This window comes from Manduca sexta, chromosome 21, assembly GCF_014839805.1.
Source record: "Manduca sexta isolate Smith_Timp_Sample1 chromosome 21, JHU_Msex_v1.0, whole genome shotgun sequence".
Classification (NCBI taxonomy): Eukaryota; Metazoa; Arthropoda; class Insecta; order Lepidoptera; family Sphingidae; genus Manduca; species Manduca sexta.
Genome location: NC_051135.1, coordinates 8498994 through 8523080, shown reverse-complemented (window position 1 = coordinate 8523080; position 24087 = coordinate 8498994). Strand labels below are relative to the sequence as shown.

The following is a 24087-nucleotide window of genomic DNA, read 5'->3' as shown; positions in this document are numbered from 1 at the left end:
ATAACTCATTATAGTAAATTACGTATCTGAAAGAAATCATATTATTTTCTGAAAGAAATTGTGTACGAAAATAAACTACATTCATAAACCTTTATTACATTATCTTAGGTTTTATTTATCTCTAAAAAACTCATTCTGTTACTCAAATGGGATTTATTTTTATCTGTCAGTAAAATGGAATGTTGACTTAAATATTTATTTTCAGAAACTTATTCTCAAGTGTAAAAATTTTAATTAATTACTCGAGTCCTATTTTCTTGTGTAAATTGGTTTGTGAATTAATAAAAGTATATTTTATGAAATTAATTACGTTTTAAATTCTGATGAACTTCAAAGTGATTTTGTTTGTGGTTTATTTATTAACTGTCTGTTATAGTACGTTTTATTTCTTACTAATCAATTCCTAGCAGAGTGGCGAAAATATCTGATCATTTTATTTATTTATAGAGCATCATTACGAAAATAAATTGTGTAAATGAATACTTCCAAGTGTGCTTTGTCATTTCTTCTTCCACTTTAGTATTTGAGAAACAATTTGGTTTAGGTTGTACTACCGGCTGCCTAATTAACGTCAACTATCTCTGAAGTATTCGATCCCGGTTGCAAAACTCACCAGTGGCCAATCAGGGAATCTATAAAACAACCACCTTACCTTGACAATACTGACGCAACTAAACGCACACTGTAACTGTACACAAATTAGTTTTCTTTTCAATCCTTTTAGTGCAAACAACAAAATTCACAAAATATTTTCAGCCATAAAATATACATTTTTTAAAAGAAGCCGCGAACTGAAACTAGTAATTCGCACATTATTTATTCAACGAAATACATTAGTTATGTTCGTAATAGAGCCTTAAAAGTGTTCGGCCTTGAGTCAGGTTGCCGTACATTTCCAAGACACGTTAGATAATCCTATTGAAAACACGAGAAGCCTTATTTTGCACTTAAAACAAATTAGATTATATATGTCGTTGGAAATTGTATAATTCGTCATTACGCAATCTGTCTTATATGGTTAAAATTAAATTGCTCCTATTTATACTTATAAATCGGGGCGATTTGTGAAATACCTTGTTTTTTATGACTACCAATTGGATTCTGGCAATGACCATCACCTTCAATGATGGTAACAACATCAATTACGGTTGGAAATCGTGAAACATACAAAGCAAGTTAGGTTGGTTTTTTTTTCTTTTCTTTTTTTTAATTCTTTATTTAAGAAGCTTGGTCGATATTTCGCGACTATGTCGCTCCGTACGTCCACTTCTACCCGTGCCTACAAAATTTTGATGAAATCAAAATATTTTTTTAATAAAGCCTTAGCCTCTTCCGATACAGGAAGGTTGGGTTGGATTTGTGATAAATACTAGAACCAGATGAACGTCTATGGCATTGACATTTTATAAACTATGACCGTTTGCTAAGTGGCTTACTATACGAGTTGTCGATCACGTATAAAGTCGCCTTAGATGAAACTCATGGCCAATTACTTTTATACAATAAAACTATTTTTGTTTTCTCAAAGCCTAAATGACTCATATCTTTTCTTACGGATATAGACAGTTCAGATTTTGTGGCTTTACGCAAAACCTAAGACCACAACTCTCTAAAGGCTTGTTTACATTGTTTATATAAGTCTGGCTTACATCTGAAATATCCCAAAGCGTGTATATCCTACAATTTACAGTAACTACAATATGTTTATTACGCATAATTCTGTGTTAGTATTTGGTCTTTGTTATTATGAAACTCCTTTCTATTGCTGCCTGCGATTTGAGCCTCGTGGGAATTGCGTTTATAGAGAAAAATCTATGTGATCAAAATAAGGTTAGCCCAACTAATAATTATTTATCAGATGTGAATTGAAAAATATCATTTGGGGAAACTAAACTGTATTCTTGATTTCAAGCTCCTAAATAGGCACTGATAAATTTTCGCTCTTAAATATTTTGATCACATTGTTACCAAATTCATTCATTTTCACAACTGAGACAGAAAAATGTGTTAGAAATCCTTTTTTTTGCTTGAACATAGTTATTATGCATACAATGAATAAAAAAAGTGTATACAACTTACTGCCTATATATCTGTATATGTTAGTGAGTTTGTAACATCGGTTAACGTGAACTAATGAGCCAATTCTTGCAAATGAGGTGTCCTTGGATTTGTATCGATTTGTAGTATGCATGCGACTTAGATATCAGTGTACTTAGGTATTGCTCGAAGGTTATTGAAGATTATTTTTCAATAGAGTATATTTTTATTTTATATCTTTTCGCTTATTTACTTTTTAGTATATGATATTTATTTAGTTGACTTTTCAATCACAAAACTAATTGGGAAAATTATTAAATTTACGACTAATTTGTTACACCCAGATCCAAGTATTTTTTTAGGTACAAACTACAAAATATTTCCTATCAAACGATATACTTACTTATTTATATTTTATGACCAACATCATAAAACTTTTAGCATATAAAATTCCAAGTAATTTTTTCATAAGAAATAAAGTTCGCAAATAAAAACTTTTATAAGACCAACCGTCATTCACGGTCCGCTAACTACGTTTTTTGTTGTGAAAATGCATCACAATTTGTCATCTCTGGAGGCCAAATATTAGCATAACAAGAGGCCCAAATGTTGGCCACATTTCTCCACCATTTAATTCCACTGGATGGCCATTTGTTAGACTCGAGTTGGTAGAAACTACCTTTGTTACACAAACTGAGCAGTAGTGGGGTAAAGTGCTTTAAAAGTTCGCTGAACTAAAGTTTCGGTGAATAAATACCCCAAGTTGGGTTAAGTTGAAGATAAGTTGGATGTTAAGTACATCGACGGACATTATGTGGTTTGTTTATGTACACGTCTGGTAATGCGGTATCGTTTAATTAAATAAGTTATTTTATGAGACGATTTGGACGAATTATATATTTTGATATTTCAAACTTGTTGAAACACGTCGATTCTAATGCCGCAGTGTAGACGTTATTAAAACTTGCTTTATTTGCGGACTTATTTTCTTTTTCAAAGAAACATATGGGCCCTGATGCTTATTATGATAATCAATAATATTATGTCAGAAACGTGAATATTAGATATGGGAATAGAAAACTGAATAACGCATGCGACTGCCCATACGTTGCATGTTACAAGTAGTCGAGAAACAGACAAAATATGTTAGAGTTAACATGCTGATTTGCAGGCCAAGATCACATACACGAGCGCGCCTTTTATCCCTGACGGGGTACGCAGAGGCAGAACTGTTGTATCCACTTTTCACTGTGCATTCCGTCATATGATGGAAGAAGAGATAAGCCATAATGTTCACAAATTCCAGGCTTCAGACTGATACTCAATAAAAAAGCCTCTATAATTAAAGTCTGTATAATAATGTCTTATCCCACATATATCTATCAAATAAAGATGTTTATTTTACTAGCAAAAGTTATACTCCTGGTAACATACTTCGACAATTTAAGAGCCCAAAACAATCTTGTAGAATGTGATCAGAAAGTCAAAAAGAAGTTAAGTACAACGAAGATTGTGGGAGCATCTCGCGTACCAAGATTTGGCTCGATGTAAACACTATAGGCCGCTTCGTGACAGAAACTTCGAAGCAGTGATGTTAATCATTATGGATGTTGTTTGTGTTTACAAGGACGTCTGTGGTCTTAATAATTTGTTAATAGAGAATATTGGCGTGATGTTATTTAAGAAATATTAAATATTGAGTCATGTTTTATGTACAATTCAATATAAACGACTCGCAATAGTTTGTAACTGGAAGATAGGTTATTTAAATTTAGTTATATCGGGTAGTTGGTTAGTTAAGTAGGGTAATAAGTTAAAGATCTATGAAGCCAATTTCAACTATGTGTGATTCCGAGACTGATATTATTAAAGAAAATGATATTAATTTTCTTCAGGCTTTTTTATCCTACCATTTTCTATGTAATATTGAAAAAAATAAAATTTTCGATAAACGGCGTAAGTAGTTACGATAACAAAAAATTTAATATTTCATAATAGTATCTTGAATGAGATTAAAGGGTTAACGAAGATGATGGCTATACTTATCCCATCGTTATTTATGATAACTCTACCCCCATATTATAGTTTCCTTTCGACTATCTATATAGCAGAAATGATACTATAACTTATTTTGTACCTATGTGATTTTATTGGTATTTTATCGTTACGTAATTTTAATTTTTGGTTATACTCAAAATTTCCCTACTTAACTAATACAATTTTAATCAAAATCTCAATTTTGAACAGAAATCTGTACAATTGTTTTTACCTAATACCCATACAAATATCCATACAAATATTCATAGCCTTTTCACTGTATGTATAGCTCAAGAAAACATTATATATTCGTTTCAGTTTAAACCAAAGAAAGTCGAGAAAATCTCATCAACCACAAACTCTAAACAAAAAGCATTTAAAAGATTAAAATATAAAAGGAGGAATAAAAATTTTACGTCGACGATAAAAAGCTGACGCAAAATTAATCACTTTTAGCGCAGTTCGTGTCTGTTCTAGAGAACGGAATCATCTCGTTACCAAAGTTTTATATGTGGTATGTGCTTTCTAATAACAACATGTATTTGTCGGCATATGGTCCTCCATTTTATTAATAAAACACCGATTGTACTGTCAATTTCTTTTACTTTACCTTTTTTTTACGTAAGTCACAATTTTAATTTAATTTAATTTAATTTAATTTAATTTAATTTAATTTAATTTAATTTAATTTAATTTAATTTAATTTAATTTAATTTAATTAATTATAAATTTACTAATAATTACTATAAACTATTACAACAACTATAATGCAGCCTGTGTACCGAGCGACGCTCACTCAAAGTATGCCCGCTCCGCTGCGCATGCGCCTCTTTTTATAGAACTGTGGAGGGGAGCCTAGTGACGCGTCCATCGGACGATTGCTCGCTCCAAGTGTTGTTTACCACTTTGTAAAGAGGACGCCGTCATATTTGTTAGTCTGTTTTGAACGGACACGGCAAAGTGACCCTACTGAACCTAAGTGGAGTAGAGTCCAATAACGACTGACGAGAGATGATTAACCCTCAACAATCGATACAATTATGCCGGCCTGTTGGAACCGGTTATATACAGGCTGATCCCGAAACGCGACACAATTACGTAGGCCACTATGGTGGGTTTTAAAACCTTGTGTATGGTGGTCGCTATCCATGCGGATATAAAATGTATCCTACCACCAACATGGTATTATAGTTTCTGATACCACAGGATAGACTTATGTCTCTGGCGACTAAGATATCCAAATAGTGTTGTTTCTCGGCAACAAGACAGCGTCTGCGCTAAGTCTTATGTTATCTCAGTTTATATACTAAATTTCATGCTTAAATCCTCATACAAAGAATTTATTATAATATTATTTCGATGAATCTTTTTAGCAAACCAAAATAGATCTAATAGCGTATATAATGTTATCTTTCTCCACAAATTACCATAATCTCCCATGCGTAATCGGTCTAGACTTCAACTTACAATATCAAATATTACACAAACATTGTGCTAGCAAACTGAAGAGCAAATTAATTGGCAACTAGGACACTACAAGCAGTAACGATGGACGTTTGATTAAAAGTTAAAATGTTCGTTAGAGGTATTGGTTGGAAACAAATAGATGTCATTATGTCAAAGGATTCAATATTTCAAGATAATTCGAGATTTTATAATACAATACAATATGGCAAAGAAACCATATTTTAAATTGAAATAAATTAAAAATTTTCTCCCAACTAGAAGACTTTGTAGCCTTCGTATTCACGAGGCGGACTTACATCGAAAAAAATAATAATATAAAAATCGCGATAACATCAGTAATATAATGATATATCAATATCTAACATTCCCTTAAACATAAGAAATCATATTTTGCGTTTTAACAGTAAAACCTTAGTTTAGTAGCTAAGGCTTTTTCATTCACCCCTATTATGCGATCCACGCGTTTATAACCGTTGGAGTTTGTGTACATAACTCAATATTAGTGAAGTCGTAGATTGGTATCTTTGACATAATCACATTCATGTATTCGTAAGTTATCTCATTTCGTCAGTCCTGTAATATATTTCGTAAACCAATGCTCTTACCAATATTATTTTTAAAAACGGTTTTAAACCAGCCGGCCTACCGAGTATCGAACGTCAACTCGATGTCAATAACACTATATTTAATATGCACGAATATTCGCGCGAAATATTTTTCGCGAACATTATTTCTATAAAACCGATGTGCGGTTGGTGATTTTTGAAATTGGAATAGCTACGCGTTCGGGTTCATTCAGAATTAATGAGGTTTCCGATGCGTACTGAAAATGTACGTGTGAAAATATTTTTATTTTTAAAATTCACGAAGTTTTTGGCAGCTGACATTGAGAAGCAGGCAATTGTTTAAGGCATTTTTTAAATGTACGTACGTAATCGTTGAATTTAATTTTAAGGTTTATTAATTCCTCTGAAATACGTTTCAAGATTCTTAATCCAAATACATTTAAATTTCGAATTGCATCTAAGCACCCCGACAATTGTTTGTTGCCATTTCAAAACCAACTGAGCGTAATAATACACACCTAAGATTTGGATTACTATAAAATAAATAAAAACCATTACAAAATACTTCTACAAACTCACCTTCATATCCTTACACCCTTCCATCTGAAACAAAACAATAGTTTATGAAACAAAACGAATAGATAAATCCTTATATCCTTTAATTAAGTAACTATTCGAGCCAAATGCTCAATTACAGTTAATACGGTTGACGAGCGAAGAGTGTCCAAAGGTTCACAGTGGCTTTACGTAGCAGGATTTTCCTCAGACTCGAGTGAGACGCTTTTGCGAAAGTTGCCATTAATTGAAGACCTTCGCCGAGTGACTTGCGACGCGCTTAGATAAATTAGATTGGGTTTCGTGGCTTCTTAGGCGATCATTTAGTTATGAAGTTGTATGTGAAATTGGCCTTTTGGAGTATTTTATGGAGCAAAGGTAAATACCCCTTTGTCGACGTGTTGAATAAGACCTCCCTTATTTAGGTATAGCTATTACAAGCATCTGTAATACTCTAGTTGTAAATCAATTTGGGTATTTAAAGCCTCACAACTTCAATCACGGTATCATTATTGTTACTGTCGACTCTAGCTGAAAGTAGTGATAATTACTTAAAAGACTCATTAAATTGTTATTTCCATTGTTTAATAATATAAACAATCTATTTAAATAATAAAAAACATAATAATTTCCTTCATAATTATTCGGGACCAGTCTGTGTATATCCGGTACCAACAGGCCGACATAATTGTGTCGACTATCGATAATCATCTCTCGTCAGTCGATTCTATTGGACCCCATTCCACTAACCATCAAGTGCAGAAGGGTAAATACTTTGCCCAAATAAAAAATCTACGCAAATATGATATAATCTTATGAATAGACATCTAAAACGGTATGAAATTGTTTTCGCTCTTAATACTTATATAAATACGAAATGAGGACGTTATTTAAATTGATGTAACTGAACTAAAGATGAGTACGCGACAAGTCAGTCGCTAGACAAACGTCGCAGGGTCAGATCGGGGTCAGGCACTATCTAATGTCTTGAATTAATCACACACCAAATGGATGTTTAAAATTGCTCAACTCGATCTGAGACATTTTTTCTTTACGTTTCATCGAATATTTTTGTAGAATTTGTTTGCAACGTATTTATGTGGTATGGTAATTATATATTTTTATTTTACACACTTATGCTGATCCCTAAAAATGACATGAATACGCGGGCCACTATGGTGGGTTTAAACACCTTGTGTACGGTGGTTGCTATTCGTTCGGATAAAAAATATATCCGACCACCGACAAAGCAGAAAAAAATATATATTTATATACATTTTTGAAAGAGGCGTTAATGCATTTCTTGGTATGAAAGATAATATTAATTTACAGCTATTATTACAAGAATAAAAAGTTATATAAAAGCGGACAATAGATTACCGGTAATTTATTATTCTTTATGACTACATTTTTTTTAATTTATAAATAAAATAATTGATCACAACATCATACTTTCAGTCAGAAATACCCTCACGCACATGCCATGTTCGCATTAAACTACAAAATGATAAAAAAAACTAAAACCAGGATTTTCGGTGAAAATATTCGTTATGAATGGATGATTTTTGGAACAATGTCAACAGAGGTTGAAGACCAGTATGTGGTTTCATTTAGTAACGCAATGTGGAAATAACCCTGGGCCCTTATTCTGTATGATAGTGTAAACGCGTTACGCGGCCGTGTCATGTTATCTTCGAGAAATGTGCGTGGAATGGTATTCTGTAAGCCAAATTTCTATAGTCCTAAACATGACGCGTTGTGTTACGTGCTTGTTACGCACTGTTAAAATAACGTGCGGGATAGAGAATAAGGCCCCTGTATACCTATTATTATTTTTCTACTCTTTAGCCCGTATTCATAAACGTTATTTATCTAAGGACGAAGCATTGCTGTGATAACAAGTTTGTTTCTCAGCTTTGTTTATCTGACAGCTTGATGTTTGTTCAGCTTTGTTTATCTGATAACCAACTAGATTAAAGTTGTATCTCAATATTAGCCAATCACAACGACTCCATGTCTACGCACTGCGAAGGCTACCATGTCGTCAGCACTGAGAAACAGACTTGTTATCACAGCAATGCTCCGTCCTTAGATAAATAACGTCTATGAATAAGGGCGTTTATTTACAAATCTTACAATAATTATATAAGTATAAGGTAATACCCACCATTACCGTTAAAATTAGATTGATCATTATACGTACATAGATCCCACATAATTACTCCTACAGGATAATTTCTAAGGCACAGAATTAAGCAAAAGCTTATTTAATACCAATCAAAGGTATTAAAGGTATTTCAATCAAATCAATTCCCATTTGAGCTACGAATGGTGCCAACATGCTTTAATTTAAGACCGGGTTTGGTTCAATAGTAAATAGATGGATTATCTAAATTACTGGCGATTTCGTCCATGTTTTTGATGGAAATCTGATTTATTTAATATTTTACAATGTCTTTCATAAGCAGCATTCGCTGCTTTTTGTGAACTTTTGTCAAATTAAAATATTGACGCGTGAATTTTTATTATTATAAAATTTAGATTCAATAATGTCATATGTACACTCACGCCTTTTATACCTGAAAGGCTAAGCAGAAGTAAAACTTGGGCACCAGTTTTTCACCATGTCTGTTCAGTCTGCTTAAATGAAGGAACACCAAGAAGTAAAGAAACAGCTCTAAGTAATATATTATAAAGAAATATAAATCGATTAAAATGTCAAAATACTTGTTGGGCTTTGTTTATACTTTAAAGAAATATAATTAAAATAAAATGTCATTAATATTTTTTTTGGGTTTTTTTTTATTGATTAGATCTGTCTTTTCTAAATTTAATAAATCACTTATTAACTCAGTAACTTTTCATTTCAAAGGAATAATTAATATGAAGGTCCAATGGTCACTTGTTTTTTAAAATAAATCACTGATTGGCTTATTCATTTAGTTTCTTTCCATTTCAAACGAAAAATTATTCATATGGACATCTAGTGGTCGCAATTCCTCCGTCAACATTATATATTTGTAAAATATATTACACCTAAATTGTTACACACTCTTTTTCATGAACTACAATCAAGCCAATTCTAACACTCCTGCGCGCAATGTGCTTAAAAAGGGGTACAAAGTTTTTTCTTCACGTATTAATATATATAGCCAATTTTCATACGCTAAGCACTGGCAGGATTACAGTTCCCAACCTAAGCCTTGCGGTCGTCTCTGGCCCAAAGATAGCGTCCCTTAACTTAGTTTTAATCACTAAGCAGCGTAAATCATACAGGCTTTATTATATTAAATGGCTTCGTTATTACATTGATTAATAAATCATAGCCCTTTAAATTACATACATAACATCACGCAGGTTTGCCTTTTCAAGGGGTTGGCACGAGTGTATAACAGCACCGACATTCGCTAACTATGTCCTATAAAATAGGCCATAATTATATTGATTCTCGTAATTCTCTTTAAATAGTTTGAATCAGTTTCTCAAGTGGCGGTGGTCTAGTTAGCAGTGGAATGGACTGCTGAGACAAATATTCGCGGGTTCGTAACCCAAGGGCACTTTCTAAATTTATGTAAATGTCATTTGTAAATTATCACTTGTTTCAACGATAAAGGGTAACCTCGTAAGGATACATGCATACCTGAGGAGTTCTCTATAACAATTTTAAAGGTACGTGAAGTAATAAACGCTAATTTGGCTTTTTGGTGGTAAGATATTTGTATACGCTCGGATAGCGAATACCGTACACAAAGTGTAAAGCATTGTAGTCCACTTAAGTGTGTCGCGTTCCGGAATCAACTAGTTATATCCGGTTTCAAACAGGCCGGCATAACTGTATTGACTGGCGATGGATAATTATCTCTGGTTCTCGCTCCACTTACGATCAAGTATAGTGGAGTCAATTCCTTGTCTAAAAATGGATATTAAAGTAGGTATATTACGAAGTTCAATGGCCACGCGGGATGTATTTCGGATTAAGTGTTATCAAAGCGAGGTCAGGCTAATGCTTTACAGACCATATAATAATATAAGCAACGAGTTTGCTTTGAATTCACTTACCCTTATCTCTCGTATGCACATACGGAGTGTCAAATGACCCTAAAACCGACTTCAATATGCTTATAATGCTTACATGTACAGCTGAATAGGATTGACTTTAAAATGAGTACGATATTCCCAGTGTTTTTTTTTTGTAGTCGTTAACATTTATTTTATATCTAGTGTTGCGAGACCAAAAACAAACAAAATTTAATCTAATTTTTGAAACCTACGATATATGACAAATGTCTAAAGGCTCCTAGTGTTCGCACTAAGTGTTTTGCTTTCACCTTTATTATGCAGACAGCCAAATTGTGGAATTCGTTACCATCGTGGCTATTTCCACATAGACACAATTGGGGGCTCTCAAGTAGCGAATCGGTTCCTTCTAGATAAGCGTGCTTCATCATAAGTAGCATCATCGCTTAACATCAGGCGGATAGCGATCAAACGCAAGCCTATTTAGCATAAAAAAGACCGTGTTCATAAATAGATACGACTCAATTTCGCTCTGCTTTGCAATATCAGCTGAGACGCTGTTAAGTGAAAGTCAGCATCTTAAGACCGTATTTAATAAACAGATATCAACATCTCAAATGATATTTTAAGTCACAGCATATTACGGATTTTGACAGGTGAGTTCTGTTATTCAACACCGCCGACTCGGCTGAGGCCAGACTTAAATGACAACTTAAGCTTGGTTCATTAAATAGTTCAATATATTAAATGTGTCCTTGGCAACCTGCTCAAAGCTAAGTTTCGTTTATTAATGCGGCCTTTAATGTTAACTCAAGGGTAGGAATTGGCTCAACGGTTAGATCCATACAAAATATGAATCACATGTTTTTTATGTTATCCAATTGGGGTGTTAAGTGTATCCTGGATAGTAGGATACTCCTACCTCCCTTGGTAGAAGTTGCTTCCCAAGTCAATCTTTTTTTTCGGTCACTGCAAAGGGACCACACTGCGTCTAATGATAAGTAGAGTGGGGTCCATAGAATGTCGACTGACGAGAGATGATTACCTTTCGACAGTCGACACAATTATGCCGGCCTGTTGGGATCGGATATACACAGATGATACCGGAACGCGTCACACATATGGGGCCACTATAGCGGGTTTTAACACCTTGTGTATGGTTGTCGCTATCCGCGTATTAAACATATCCCCCCACCAGCAATCTTAATATTTTTTTTAGTTTATTTAAGGAAAGCTTACAGACTAATAGCGAATAACAAAGTGAACAACATCTATAAGTAAAATTAATTTGCTAATCACAAGCTTCCACTAATAAATGAAAAGTGTAAATATGCATTACAATAATAATTGAGGATATTCACAATCAGAGTGTAAGAAGAAATCGCATTACAGAAATTGAATAACAAAGAAGTTATCTATCTGGCTTTAAATTTAATTGTTTTTAATGAGCTTTTGTAACAAAAACATTTATGTTACACTTACAGAAGAAAAAAATAACATATAAAGGATAAAATGAATTTATGTAAACATTTTTAGTACGATAATGATTTCTTCGCACTACGTTAATATTTTGTCTGAAAACCGACGGATATTCCTAAGAGATATTGGTTCACCCAATTCATACTAAATCCATACATAAATATTTTCATATGATACGAGTAAAACCTAAACAATACTGAACATGTTTCTTACAAACACTTTAACCTTTACGTACGATTTGAAACCAACCGCTCGTAATCTATCCATGAGCACACCCCAGTAATAAAGGTTGTGCAATCTTGTGGCCGTGTGCGGACATTATTTTGCAATTATGAATATTAGTAGTGTAGTGTTGGTTAATGGAATAATGCTGTGTTGATATTTCTGTATTGAAATCTCGAGCGCCGAGTCACGGTGGGTAAATAAGTTATATTTTATTTATTTATTCCTCTTACAAATATTATAATTATATTAAGTTTATGGTTCGCCTGGTACTTAAAATAGGAAGGCCTGAGCTATAAGTACCAACAACCAATGACTCAGTGTAAAGTACTTGTAAAGAACAAAGTTTTAACAATGTGCGACTTCATCTCATATACAGTGTTACAATTATACATCTCTATTTATAACAAAATAAAGGATTCGACAATGATGAACTCATAAAAAGTCAAAAGATTATCTAAATAATTATATAAATAGGTGCAGATGTTAGTAATGTTAGGAATATTATACATTTGTTTGTTTGGTTACGGAATTTATCTTATAGTCTTTTGCCGGCGACTCTGCTCGCGTGAACGTTTTTCCGAGTTAACTATTATCCTTAGATAAAATGTAGTTTTATTGAAAAAAAGTCAAAATAAATTTCGTAGTTCAAAAGATTAGCGTGTTCAACAAACAAATACTTTAACTTTATAATATTGCACACAATGTGAAAACTTGGCAATAGTCGAATCTTTGAACAAAGCTGCTATTAGAGATAACTGGTATCTAGGCATGAATCAAAAATAAAGCAGCTCACAAATACTTTTGCTGTGTACTATAATTAACATGACCACAAAACAGATCCATTATATCTTAAGTAATACTAAACGCAAAAGCTCTTGTAATTTGCGGTTATTTATCAACCTCGTAAGCTTTAAAGCCACTAGCAAATTCTGTACGAACCAATTCGCAAATTCCATCACACTGCATACAAATACGCAATAACCTTTCTGACCAAACATTATAAAATTGAACACATTTTTATTACTCAGGTGAATTCGTCATGTTTGACTGTTATTGCATAATAAAACGTGCTTCAAGCCAACAGGAACATGAATATAATAGTTTATATATTTTTACATAAACCTTTTCCCGTTTGCAGCGGTAGTATGAACACACATAATATTTCGCCAGCTGCCTTAGATTCCCTTTAGTTGTGGAGTTTTGTTATTTAGCGCTCTCACTTCTAGACTTAAGGCTGATATTACGCAGAAAACCATAATATGAGTTTATTTGCTGTACCTCTCGGCAGACAACGGCTTAGCTGTGCCTCCGGTATTGCTTTGGTACATTGTCATCAGGCGGATCGCTTGTTCGTTTACCTACTAAGGAAAAATAATAAAAAAAAGACTGATTCGCAACAGAGACCACAGAACTGCAGTTGTATATACATACATTACAGTGGCGAAGCGTCCATACAACTTGATTCCTACCGGCTTCCCTTTTATCATTGCCTTAGTTTGTTTTCTGTTGAATTGGCCGCGATATGTTAACTAACACATTTTTTTTCCTCGAGTTACCTTTTGAAATATTTCACCCTTCGCCACTGGTACATTATGCGTACATAATGCAACTAGACCACTAAACGTCAAAAACGTTTATAACTAAAAATAAATATTATAAAAATATATGAATCACAAATATGTTACTAAAGTCCATATAGAAATCACTGAGATATCCCGCCGTAACCAAATTTCATAGACATTATCATAAACATAAAGATCTTCGCATAAAATGAATTCCGATTGAAAATATTCGAGAACTCTCAAAGAGAGCAGAGGAGGAAATATGGAAAAATGCTGATCGTAAAAAGAGATGTCGATTTGAAAAAATTTAGGATAAATTCGGAGGCGGAGCCGGGCAATATCGGAAACTCATTAATAACGCTACAGGGTGTGCCTAATTTCATCGTGACTCAAGCATATTTTCTAAATGGATCAATTTTGTGGATGCTATCGTTATGATAAAAAAAAATTATCCGATTATACACTTAGGCCAGATTTTAATCAATATTTTTAAATTCCGCCATCTGAGAAAATTTTTAGCCGTACTAAAATATTAAAAAAAATATTTTACGAATTTTATCGCGGTTATTTATATTCTTATTTTCCCTCGACGTTTCGAAGCCCGAAGATCCGTAAAATAGTTTTATTTCATTCGCGTAAACATAGAAAATCATTATTGTACTAAAAAATGTTTACCAAAATTCCTTTTATCCTCGACATATTATTTTTGCTTCTGTAAGTGTACCTAATGATTTTCTTATAAAACCTCATTAAAAACAATTAAATTTAAAACCCACATAACTTCTTTGTTATTAAATTTCTGTAAGACATCGTTTTTTTCACTTCTTCATTATGCACTGCGCTCTTATTTCATTAAAAGCATTAACGTAATTAGGCGAGATACACATTTTATCCCCGAAAACCTGCGCTCAACCAATATTTAGCGTTGCAAAATTGCCAAATTTCGGGTAAAATGTTTCTAGGCAAAGTAATATTGATTTTTAAAGTAAACACGCGTGTTTCATAATTCCGAGTTATTAACAGCGATATAAGGGATTGGAAAGCGGTTACCAAAATATAAAAACATCACGTTTTCTGACAAAATATTGACGCAACACATTGTGCTTTGAATGACGAGACGAATTAGCCATTGGCGTCATGGTAAACGATACGACCGCCCATAAACAGTAGAAACACCATCCAATAAATTGAATTACAAAGTATTCTTTGGTATTCCACTGCGCTCGCTATCTTGAGATATGAGATGTTAACTCTTATTATGTCCAGTAGTTACACTGGCTACAATGTCCTTCAAACTGGAACACAACAGTGACTACACACTCCTGCTTGGCGGCAGAAATAGTTATTGTAGTACCTACGCAGGTGGACTCTCACATATGAGAGACGTACCGCCATTAATTTGTTAGACATTGTGGTGGTACCTTCCCAAGCAGATTCTCTGAGAGAGACCTATAACTATTAATTATAATTTATGACACAAGAATCTTAAATACGAAATACACGACTAAAACTAACATCGAACTAAGTCTACAGATATAAACAAGCCATCGCAAGAATAAAGTCTTGGACGCAGATATTTTCTCTAAGAACCTAAAGGGCGGCTCTCAAAATACAGTTTGCCGCCCTCGCTACTAAAGATGTCAGATGACTGAGATAGTAGGAGGTGGACAGAAATAGAAAAACTAAGCCTCAACCACACTAGACGGTATTAATCTTCGTGTAACATAAAAGGTGATCATGATGTATTAGCCCTTATCTTTAGAAGCTGTCTAGCTTGGCACAGCTGCCGCACCGATAGTGCAACTTGTGCGTATAGTTAGCTGAACTTATTTCCTTCTCAAAATCTGATGAATAACATACATAGTGATTTTCAAATCGATAAGGAGTTATAACATCTTAGTTGGGCGATATAGATATCACTTATGTTACGTTCTTTAAATCTAAATAGTAAATATCCTTTGGATCTAAGTAAAATGAATGTACACATTTTTAAATAAAAAACATCTGCCGCACATCATGCTTTCATTTCCGAAAAAGCAGGCATAGTTGCAACCAAGACATTCACTTTTGACACCAACAAACACGAATAAACAAATACCGACATTACAATATAACCCAGCAAACTGTACCCAATAGCGACGAAAATCACATAAAAACATATAAAATCGCTTTCATCTTCGCAATTAAGCAACGTCGGTTTGAGTCCCGGGACGGGAGTGACCAGTATAAGTGGACTCTCTGTTCTCCAAGAGCCTGTTGAACCGTCCGCCCCATTTTTGCTAAAGTACAGGCACAGCAGGAAAATATTTTTCGTATTTCTACATATTTTAAGTTTTGTATTGACTTTAAACAGCCATATTATAATTTATTATGGATGCTGTTGATGTTTTATCAGTATGGCAGTATGGCGCTATAATCTTTGAAGTTTTAATTACAGCGTGAGTGAGTCGCATTTGTATCAATGTCATACGAAAAACCGAAGATGAGTGACAGGTTTAGTACTCCGTCTGGGCAGTCCGATGATTACACACACAATACCTAAATACGTGTAACATTGACTGCACAGCGGTGTTCATCTTGAGATATAATATGTTAAGTCTTATAGTGCTCGGTAATTTGGCTATCTGCTAGTCGTGAAGAGTCCATATAACTCGATAACTGTCGGCTTCTCCTTCGTATTTTTTTTAAATCCAATTATCATTAGAACGATCTGTAAAGCGCATGTATGCATATTATTATGTTGTATCGGGTTCCCTTTCGCCCTGCAAGCTGCAGTCCTTTAAGACAAAATACCTACCATAATACTTGGCAATGGTGCTAGGCGGGATAATAATGCAGGAATGCCTATGCCGACGGAATCAAGCTGAGATGCTCCCGTCTACCTTAAATAATAATCAGACCTAGCGGAGAGGCGTCCATACAACCCGATACCTACCGGCTTTCTTTTTTAGGTTTATTTACGTTTGTCTTAGTTTTTTTTTTCTATTAAATTGGCCGCGATATGTTAACTAAGGCAATTTATTATTGCCTCGAATTACCTTTCAAAAAATTCACCTTTCGTCACTAAGACCTAGCTCACCTCAACCTCTTAGAATTTAGTCTATATTCTAAGTTATCAATAGTCACACGACCAAATAAGTAATTAACCACCAAATCAAAACGTTTTGTTTCCATGAAATACAGATTTTGACGAATGTCCCTGTTTCCAACCAACGACTATAATAGCGTGGAATACCGAAGTTTATGAGTACTTACACAAGAATAGAATTGTGACGCGAAAGACACTCAACGAAATGGGTCGGGAATAGATAAAAGGTTGGGTGATAATCTGAAAGGGTCATAAGAAAAAAATGGATATACGCGCTCTATAAAAGTTATGACGTTATGTCATTGTGCTATATACATTATATTATCGTTAAAAGTAATTGCTTATTGTGTTTGATACACTTATATCGGATATATTTATACATGTAATTTTGAACAAAAAAAAATTTGTGGAAATTTTGTTATTAGTTAATTTTATAATATATTTTTTTATTCATTTAATTTATCTTCAAAAATGTTTAATACAAAGTTTACTTTCTTTAAGAGTAGAAGTATAAATAAAATTAAAATATAATTTATGATTATTACTAATTCATATTCGTTAATAAAAACGCATGGAGAAAAATAACAAATAATTAAAAAATATAAAATAAATGATACGTCTATTAAAAGTATCTTAAACTTCAATAAAAAGTTACAAGTACTTACTTTTAACATTACACTTATTGACAGTAAACACACACTACTACATTCATAACACCAAAAAGTAATTGAACTGTCCAATCAGAGATGACAAAAAGCTTTAATAATACCACTTTACGTATACACGTCGGACAAACTACGCGGCTACAGATACGCTACGACGCTACGCCGTAGACGACCGTCCCCGGAGGCTTTAACGCTACACTGACTGTTGGAGCAAGTTGTATGCTCGATTCGCTTTGAAAATATACGTACGTCGCGGTCGCTGTAAAAAATCAGCTATTATATACAAAAGGTATCGAATTTTTATAATGATTTCTTCTGCTTTCTTAAAGTTAGACTTTTACATAAAACTAGGTTCTTAAAATATATATATAATTTTAAAATGTAGTTAGATATTGTAACTTTGACTTTTCGGATGACCTACACCTTAGGTCTTTCCGTGAACATGAAGGTTGCAAAGTCTTCGAAAAGTCGGAACAAAATTAAAATACAAAACACCACGATCCGATCCGAAAACTAGTTTTATCTAGATTTTTTTGGTAATTAGAAAAATTATAATGCGTATGTAACGCTAAACACTACTTACATTCCAATAAACATATATAATATACACATATTTTTTTTCGCACGTCTGTTTAAAACAACCAAATATAATACCATAGATGTCTAAAGTATATCAATTATTGTGTTGATAAATTTAGAATAAAGATATTCACTAAAGTCGTAGCTGTTAAGTAATTTTGAAGTACGTCAATCAATAAACGTAAAATAAAGTTTAAATAACTTTTAACTCAATGATTTTGAACATACTTTTCTTTTTAACCACTTTTGTGTTAGTAACGTTCTGTTTTAATCAATGTTAATGAGTTTTACTTTTCTTAATTTGACTTGGAATGTATGTATTTATTTATTTGTTTATATTTATTGAAAGTTAAGTAAACTGAAGTTTAGTAGCTTCCTATTTAGTTTCATAATAATCCCAATTTCTCCCAGTAGTAGAGGAGGCCCGTGTCTAGCAGTGAAATACAGTATATATAATACAGGGCTGATATTTTTATTATTTTTTAACATATCAATATAAGACTCACAATAATGATAACGGTCACACTTCAGAGCTAAGCAGTGCTCTGAAATTCAGAATTCAGATGATTTTATCACTGCTTAATTCGTCATTACTGTACAGTAAAAATGTGTTAAAATACTTTATGGACATACAGGTATTAATTTTACCTATAACTTAAGCAATAAAGCATTTTAAAAAATAATAAATAACAACTTCAAACCATTGTACGAAATTACCATAATACAGTTTTCCGCATACACGTGGTTTTAGGAAATGTGTAGATATTTTTGTTATTACCAATGACACGTCACAGTACAATATAATGACATTTAAATATATTGATATATTCACAATACAAAATTACTTTATAAGTATACAACATTTAAAGCGGCGATAGCCTAGTTGGGTGTGGAACGGACTGCCGAGACGAATGTCCGCAGGTTCAAATCCCAAGGGCACACACCTCTGACTTTTCTAAAAAAATCATGTGTGTATTCTTTGTGAATTAATCGTTCGCTTTAACGGTGAAGGAAAACATCGTGAGGAAACCTGCACATCTGAGAAGTTCTCTATAGAAATTTCGAAGGTGTATGCAATCTACCAATCCGCACTAGGCCAGCGTGGTGGACTAAGGCCTAATCCCTCTCAGTAGTAGAGGAGGCCCGTGCTCAGCAGTGGGCGAGTATATAATACAGGGCTGATATTATTATTATTATACAACATTTAAAAGTTTCAGAGCAAGAATTTGAAAAAGTATAAATAAGACTATTTTACTATTGACCTGTTTTTTAACAATAGCTGTAACATGCACACTCGAATATTTCGTACTAAAGTGGAGAGGTGAAGCGTAAATTTTACATTTTGTGACCTAAACATGTATATCGTTGTTTACCACCGTGAATATTTAATGTGCGTAAAGAAACTTTTTAGACATTTTTATTTCAGCAAAATTATTTTTATTGTTACAACTTTTTAAGGGATATAAAAATAAAAGTGTCTGTTTATTGTTTCCCAAATGCTATGAGTGGCCGAGGGTTTATTAGATTTTTTCTTGAACATCTCGTGTATTACAGAGTTTATGGTTGTATTAACGTCTTAAGTTGTTTTGGTATTATAAAAAACACTGCTGGAAATCAAGTCGTAGTTATCAATAATGCCGCCATTTTCTTCATCTAATTATATCACATTATAGGATTTATGTGTGTATGTATGTGATGATTTATTTTCCTTAATATGAAAATAGCAATCCTACTTATACCTAGTTGGAGTTCCACGGACGACAACCATAACAAACCTTGCTTTCTACATCTAATTATATAACTAAATATTTACTCCATTTCGACCCATACAATGAAAGTTTAACTTATCAATCAAACAACCCTGATTGATAACAAAAATTGCAACCTTATTCAGTTAGAAAACACATTCGTCAAGCCCCAACATTTCCATTTGGATTTACAGCCCGCTTTTACACAATCACACGTTCTAGATGCGACAAGCAAATGAAAACATATAGCCCGACAGGGGATCCGACGTATTCCAACTTTATCAATTGATTTCCTTCCTCTCCATTGGGAACGCAGCACGGAGAATTTTATTTACATCACTTTTAAATATTTATTGTTACTGCATACGTGAATATGATTCCGGTAATAGGAGCGGAGGTATGAAAATATCATTTCGCGTTTATGTTATTGTGAATAGAACTTTATTTCTAATAGATTATTGTTACTTTTAGTTATTAGTGAAGATGTTGATTTTAAAGAATTTCGAAAACATGTAGAGTTTGCAAACCTGCACTAGGGCAGTTTGATGGATTAAGGCATTAAAGCCTCTTAGTAGTGGAGGAGATTCATACTGTCCCACGATTGGACACGTTCAACAGTGGGACATTATTACATAAATAAATAAATAAATATTATTTTGAGAACTGATATCTGAGGATTGGTCAATTGTAGCCCTTAAAACAGGAGAGGGAAAAAAATATGTCATCATTCATTAAAAAATTAAAATAAAAAAAATACTTTTCGTGCTTGGAGCTAGAGTCTAAACTCGAAATAAAAAGTGAAATAAACATTTATCTTCTTGCGAGGTTTAACCAGCAGTCTCCTAGCTCTTTTGTCGACTATTTAGAGGGACCGAAACACCATCCGATTTAAACAACCAATACAAATAACTCATCTTATATGTATACGCATAATAATACACAATATACTATGTAACCATATGATGATGACCGCCTTGGTGGCGTAGTTGTACTGCATACGTACGGCAGTTCTTCGAAGGCCTGGGTTCGAATCCCGGGTCAGACAATGATATTTGAATTTTACTCTTCAGTATCAGCCCGGAGTCTGGAATTTGTACCCGATATGGTAATAGGCTCGCCCCCTATCACATCATGGGACGGAACACACTAAGCGAAAAGTAGGTGCCCCGATTGCGCCTCTGTATACACCTTCGGGGATAAATGCGTGATGTTTGTTTTTCGTTTTTAGAACCACATGATTTCATTTCAGGAAGCAACAACTGAGTTTCAACATTGTTAATATTGTCGTTGGAGAAATACCGCCGAAACTTATTTAGGCAACTTTCAACGTAACAATTTAAACGAAGATTCGACTCTTTGCGACGTCTTGTTTGCTTAACCTCGACATTGGTTACTTGTGTGTTACATATTGTAGGATGTTTATTTAAAAATAAGTATATTTTACTTGTGTTATCTTAGGTTTGATAGAATTTAAAAAAAAATTGGTGTGTGTTGCATATTATAGGAAGCTTATTTACAAAATGGTATATTTTACTTGTGTCTTCATGGGTTTAAAATTAATAAAATATATAAGTTTGGTCTACAATATCCGGATAGTAAATGGTATTAGAGTTGACTGAGGATAGTAAGACATTTATTTATTTATAAATGTAATGAAAGTTTACAGCACTTGGCCAAAATACTTACATTTAAAAATATAATGTAACTAAATTTAACAATACTAATGACAACAATAACAATAAAATTCAAACGGATAGCCAAATAAAACTATTTCCAATACTTAATTAAACTAAGGAACGTTTTAAAGAGTTTCTAACAATTCCACTCTATTGTCTAATCGACTTATAAAATATTTGTATAATAAAATCGAACAAGTACGAGTAGGACTCGAGCCCCGAGACGGTTCCGTACAATCTTTTAGGTAAATCTAAATATAAAAATTCAAACTTGACAAACTTAACATTGCCGTTCGATTCCTAGACACGGTTAATTCACAAACCGCAAATAATAAGACTGTAAATAAAAACTCGACGTGTTCTATTAAAGTTCATATGTACAGTTTTAAGATTTTTTTCTTTACATGTACTGTAAGAAATTGCTGCTTACAAAATATCATTAGTCTAGGTCAACGAAAAATATACACATAGATCGCTAATATGGAACATAAACGGTCACATTTTTTAAAGGCGCTGAATTACAAGTTTGATTTTTTCCACAACTATAAGAAACCGTAGAGTATTTGTTTAATTTTAATTTTAACTTGAAACCGAAAGAGTATGGACAGACAGGAAGACGGACAACCGAGTGGTCCTATAAGCTTCCCTTTTAAGAAGCGGAACATTAAAAGTTAAAACAGTGGTTCGTAGTGTTCACCATTCGACGGATTTTACTATTTGATTATTTTAACTCATATAGAAACGTAGCTAGATAAGAAAAATGGCTCCAATATAAATCAGCTGCCCCGAATAAAATTAAATTAAATTGTACCAATTTGTACTTGCCACCGCATTGTAATCTGCTTCAGTTGTATTATTTTGCTTTTATACTAGAGTTCTTTACGTGTTGTCGAGAAGAAATTTATTTCGGAACGCCGTCAAAATGATTAATCAAATCAATTAAATGATTATAGATTAGATAAAACAAATTATTTTTAATCGAATAAGAACATTAAAATAAACATACTAAAGATAATATTCCTTTACGCACATTCATCTTAAACTGGGTTAAGATGCTCTTCATAAGATTACCACATGGCGGTAGTAAAAGTACTATAAAATATGTAAAACGACATAAAACGAGCTGAATTGACATTTGTAGACACTCTTTTAATGTTGAGCAAATTTTCTTGTATAGCGAAGCTGTAGTCATGTATATTTTTAACAGTAAATTACTTCATTTCTCTTTAATCTCTTGGTAATTACTCTTTTTTTCAAGCATGCATCGGATTAAATTTATAATTTCTCACTACTTAATGGATTGAAAAATGTTACAAACGGATAAAGAGCAACACCAGAATTTCTTACCTATTCTTTGGTGAGAATTGCTTTCCGAACTAGTGGTACAGTTAATATTGACGGAATCTAAATAATATTATATACCACGTTACAGGTTCAAATAAATTATTTCATTTCATTTTGGTAAAATTTGCACAAACTATGTTTTCAATTAACATAATGTTTTAGATTTCATTATATGCCGGGTAATAACTCCATCGAATTTATGCCAAAAAAAAGGCCTTTCAGATGAGCAGAGCTTCATGCAAAATTTGGTTTAAACTAATATTTTAAAATTAAAATATTAGATCTTTTATATTTTTGTAATTGATAAACTCAAAAACAAGATAATCTGTATTTTTCTTTTCATAAATAGAAAGCTAAGTCACCTCTGAGTGTTATTTTTTATCCGTTTTCGGGACGTAACCGCGAGCGGAGCCTCTAACAAAATCTAGTATTTTATAATGTGAACAATGAACCAATGTTTTTACATATCTTTATCCGGTAAAAATCTCATTTAAAAATTACTTACATTGGTTACTTTAATTACTATTTCCACAACTATAATAAAATTATAACTGCCAAGTATTAACTTTATATTCACCTCAAATAAACGTTAAGACAAACAAAACTCACAAAAGATCCGAATCAAACCAAAGGCATCCAACATAAGTTGAACGATCAACATAAGTTTGAACCAACAGAATACGGTTCAAAGTTGTGTTGATCTTGTTACTGTCATAACAGATACATAATTGCAAGTGGCAGTGATGTTTGTCTAACGAGCTTGGCGCAAAAACTATTGATGTGATTTTGATGCGAATTTAATAGTTACCGCACAAGGCTTAAGTAGATATTTAGACTATGTTTAATTATGCTTTGTTAGAGGTATAATTCGAAACGTTAAAAAAGTGAATGTCGCTATTTTTTCAGATACAATAGTTTACTTAGGAGCTATCGAATTATATTAAAGACTAGCTTTTGCTCGCGGCTTCGCCCGCGTGAAGGTGTTTTCCAGGATAAAATTCCACTGTTTGATAAAAGTCTTGCTACATATTTTCCCGGTACT

The 24087-nt window shown here is 33.1% G+C and overlaps 1 protein-coding gene across 1 annotated transcript in view; it reads right to left on the bottom strand.

Moving 5' to 3' along the window:
* LOC115448044 (suppressor of lurcher protein 1) overlaps positions 1-17883 on the bottom strand; it is a 107891-nt gene extending 90008 nt beyond the window's left edge. The window contains exons 1-2 of the mRNA XM_030175341.2: positions 17699-17883; positions 6687-6710 (exon numbers count right to left, since the gene is read on the bottom strand). Coding sequence (XP_030031201.2) covers positions 6687-6710; positions 17699-17707 — 33 coding nt within the window. The 5' untranslated portion in view covers positions 17708-17883. The remainder of the gene's footprint in view (positions 1-6686; positions 6711-17698) is intronic.
* Between the last annotated feature and the right edge of the window lie 6204 nt (positions 17884-24087).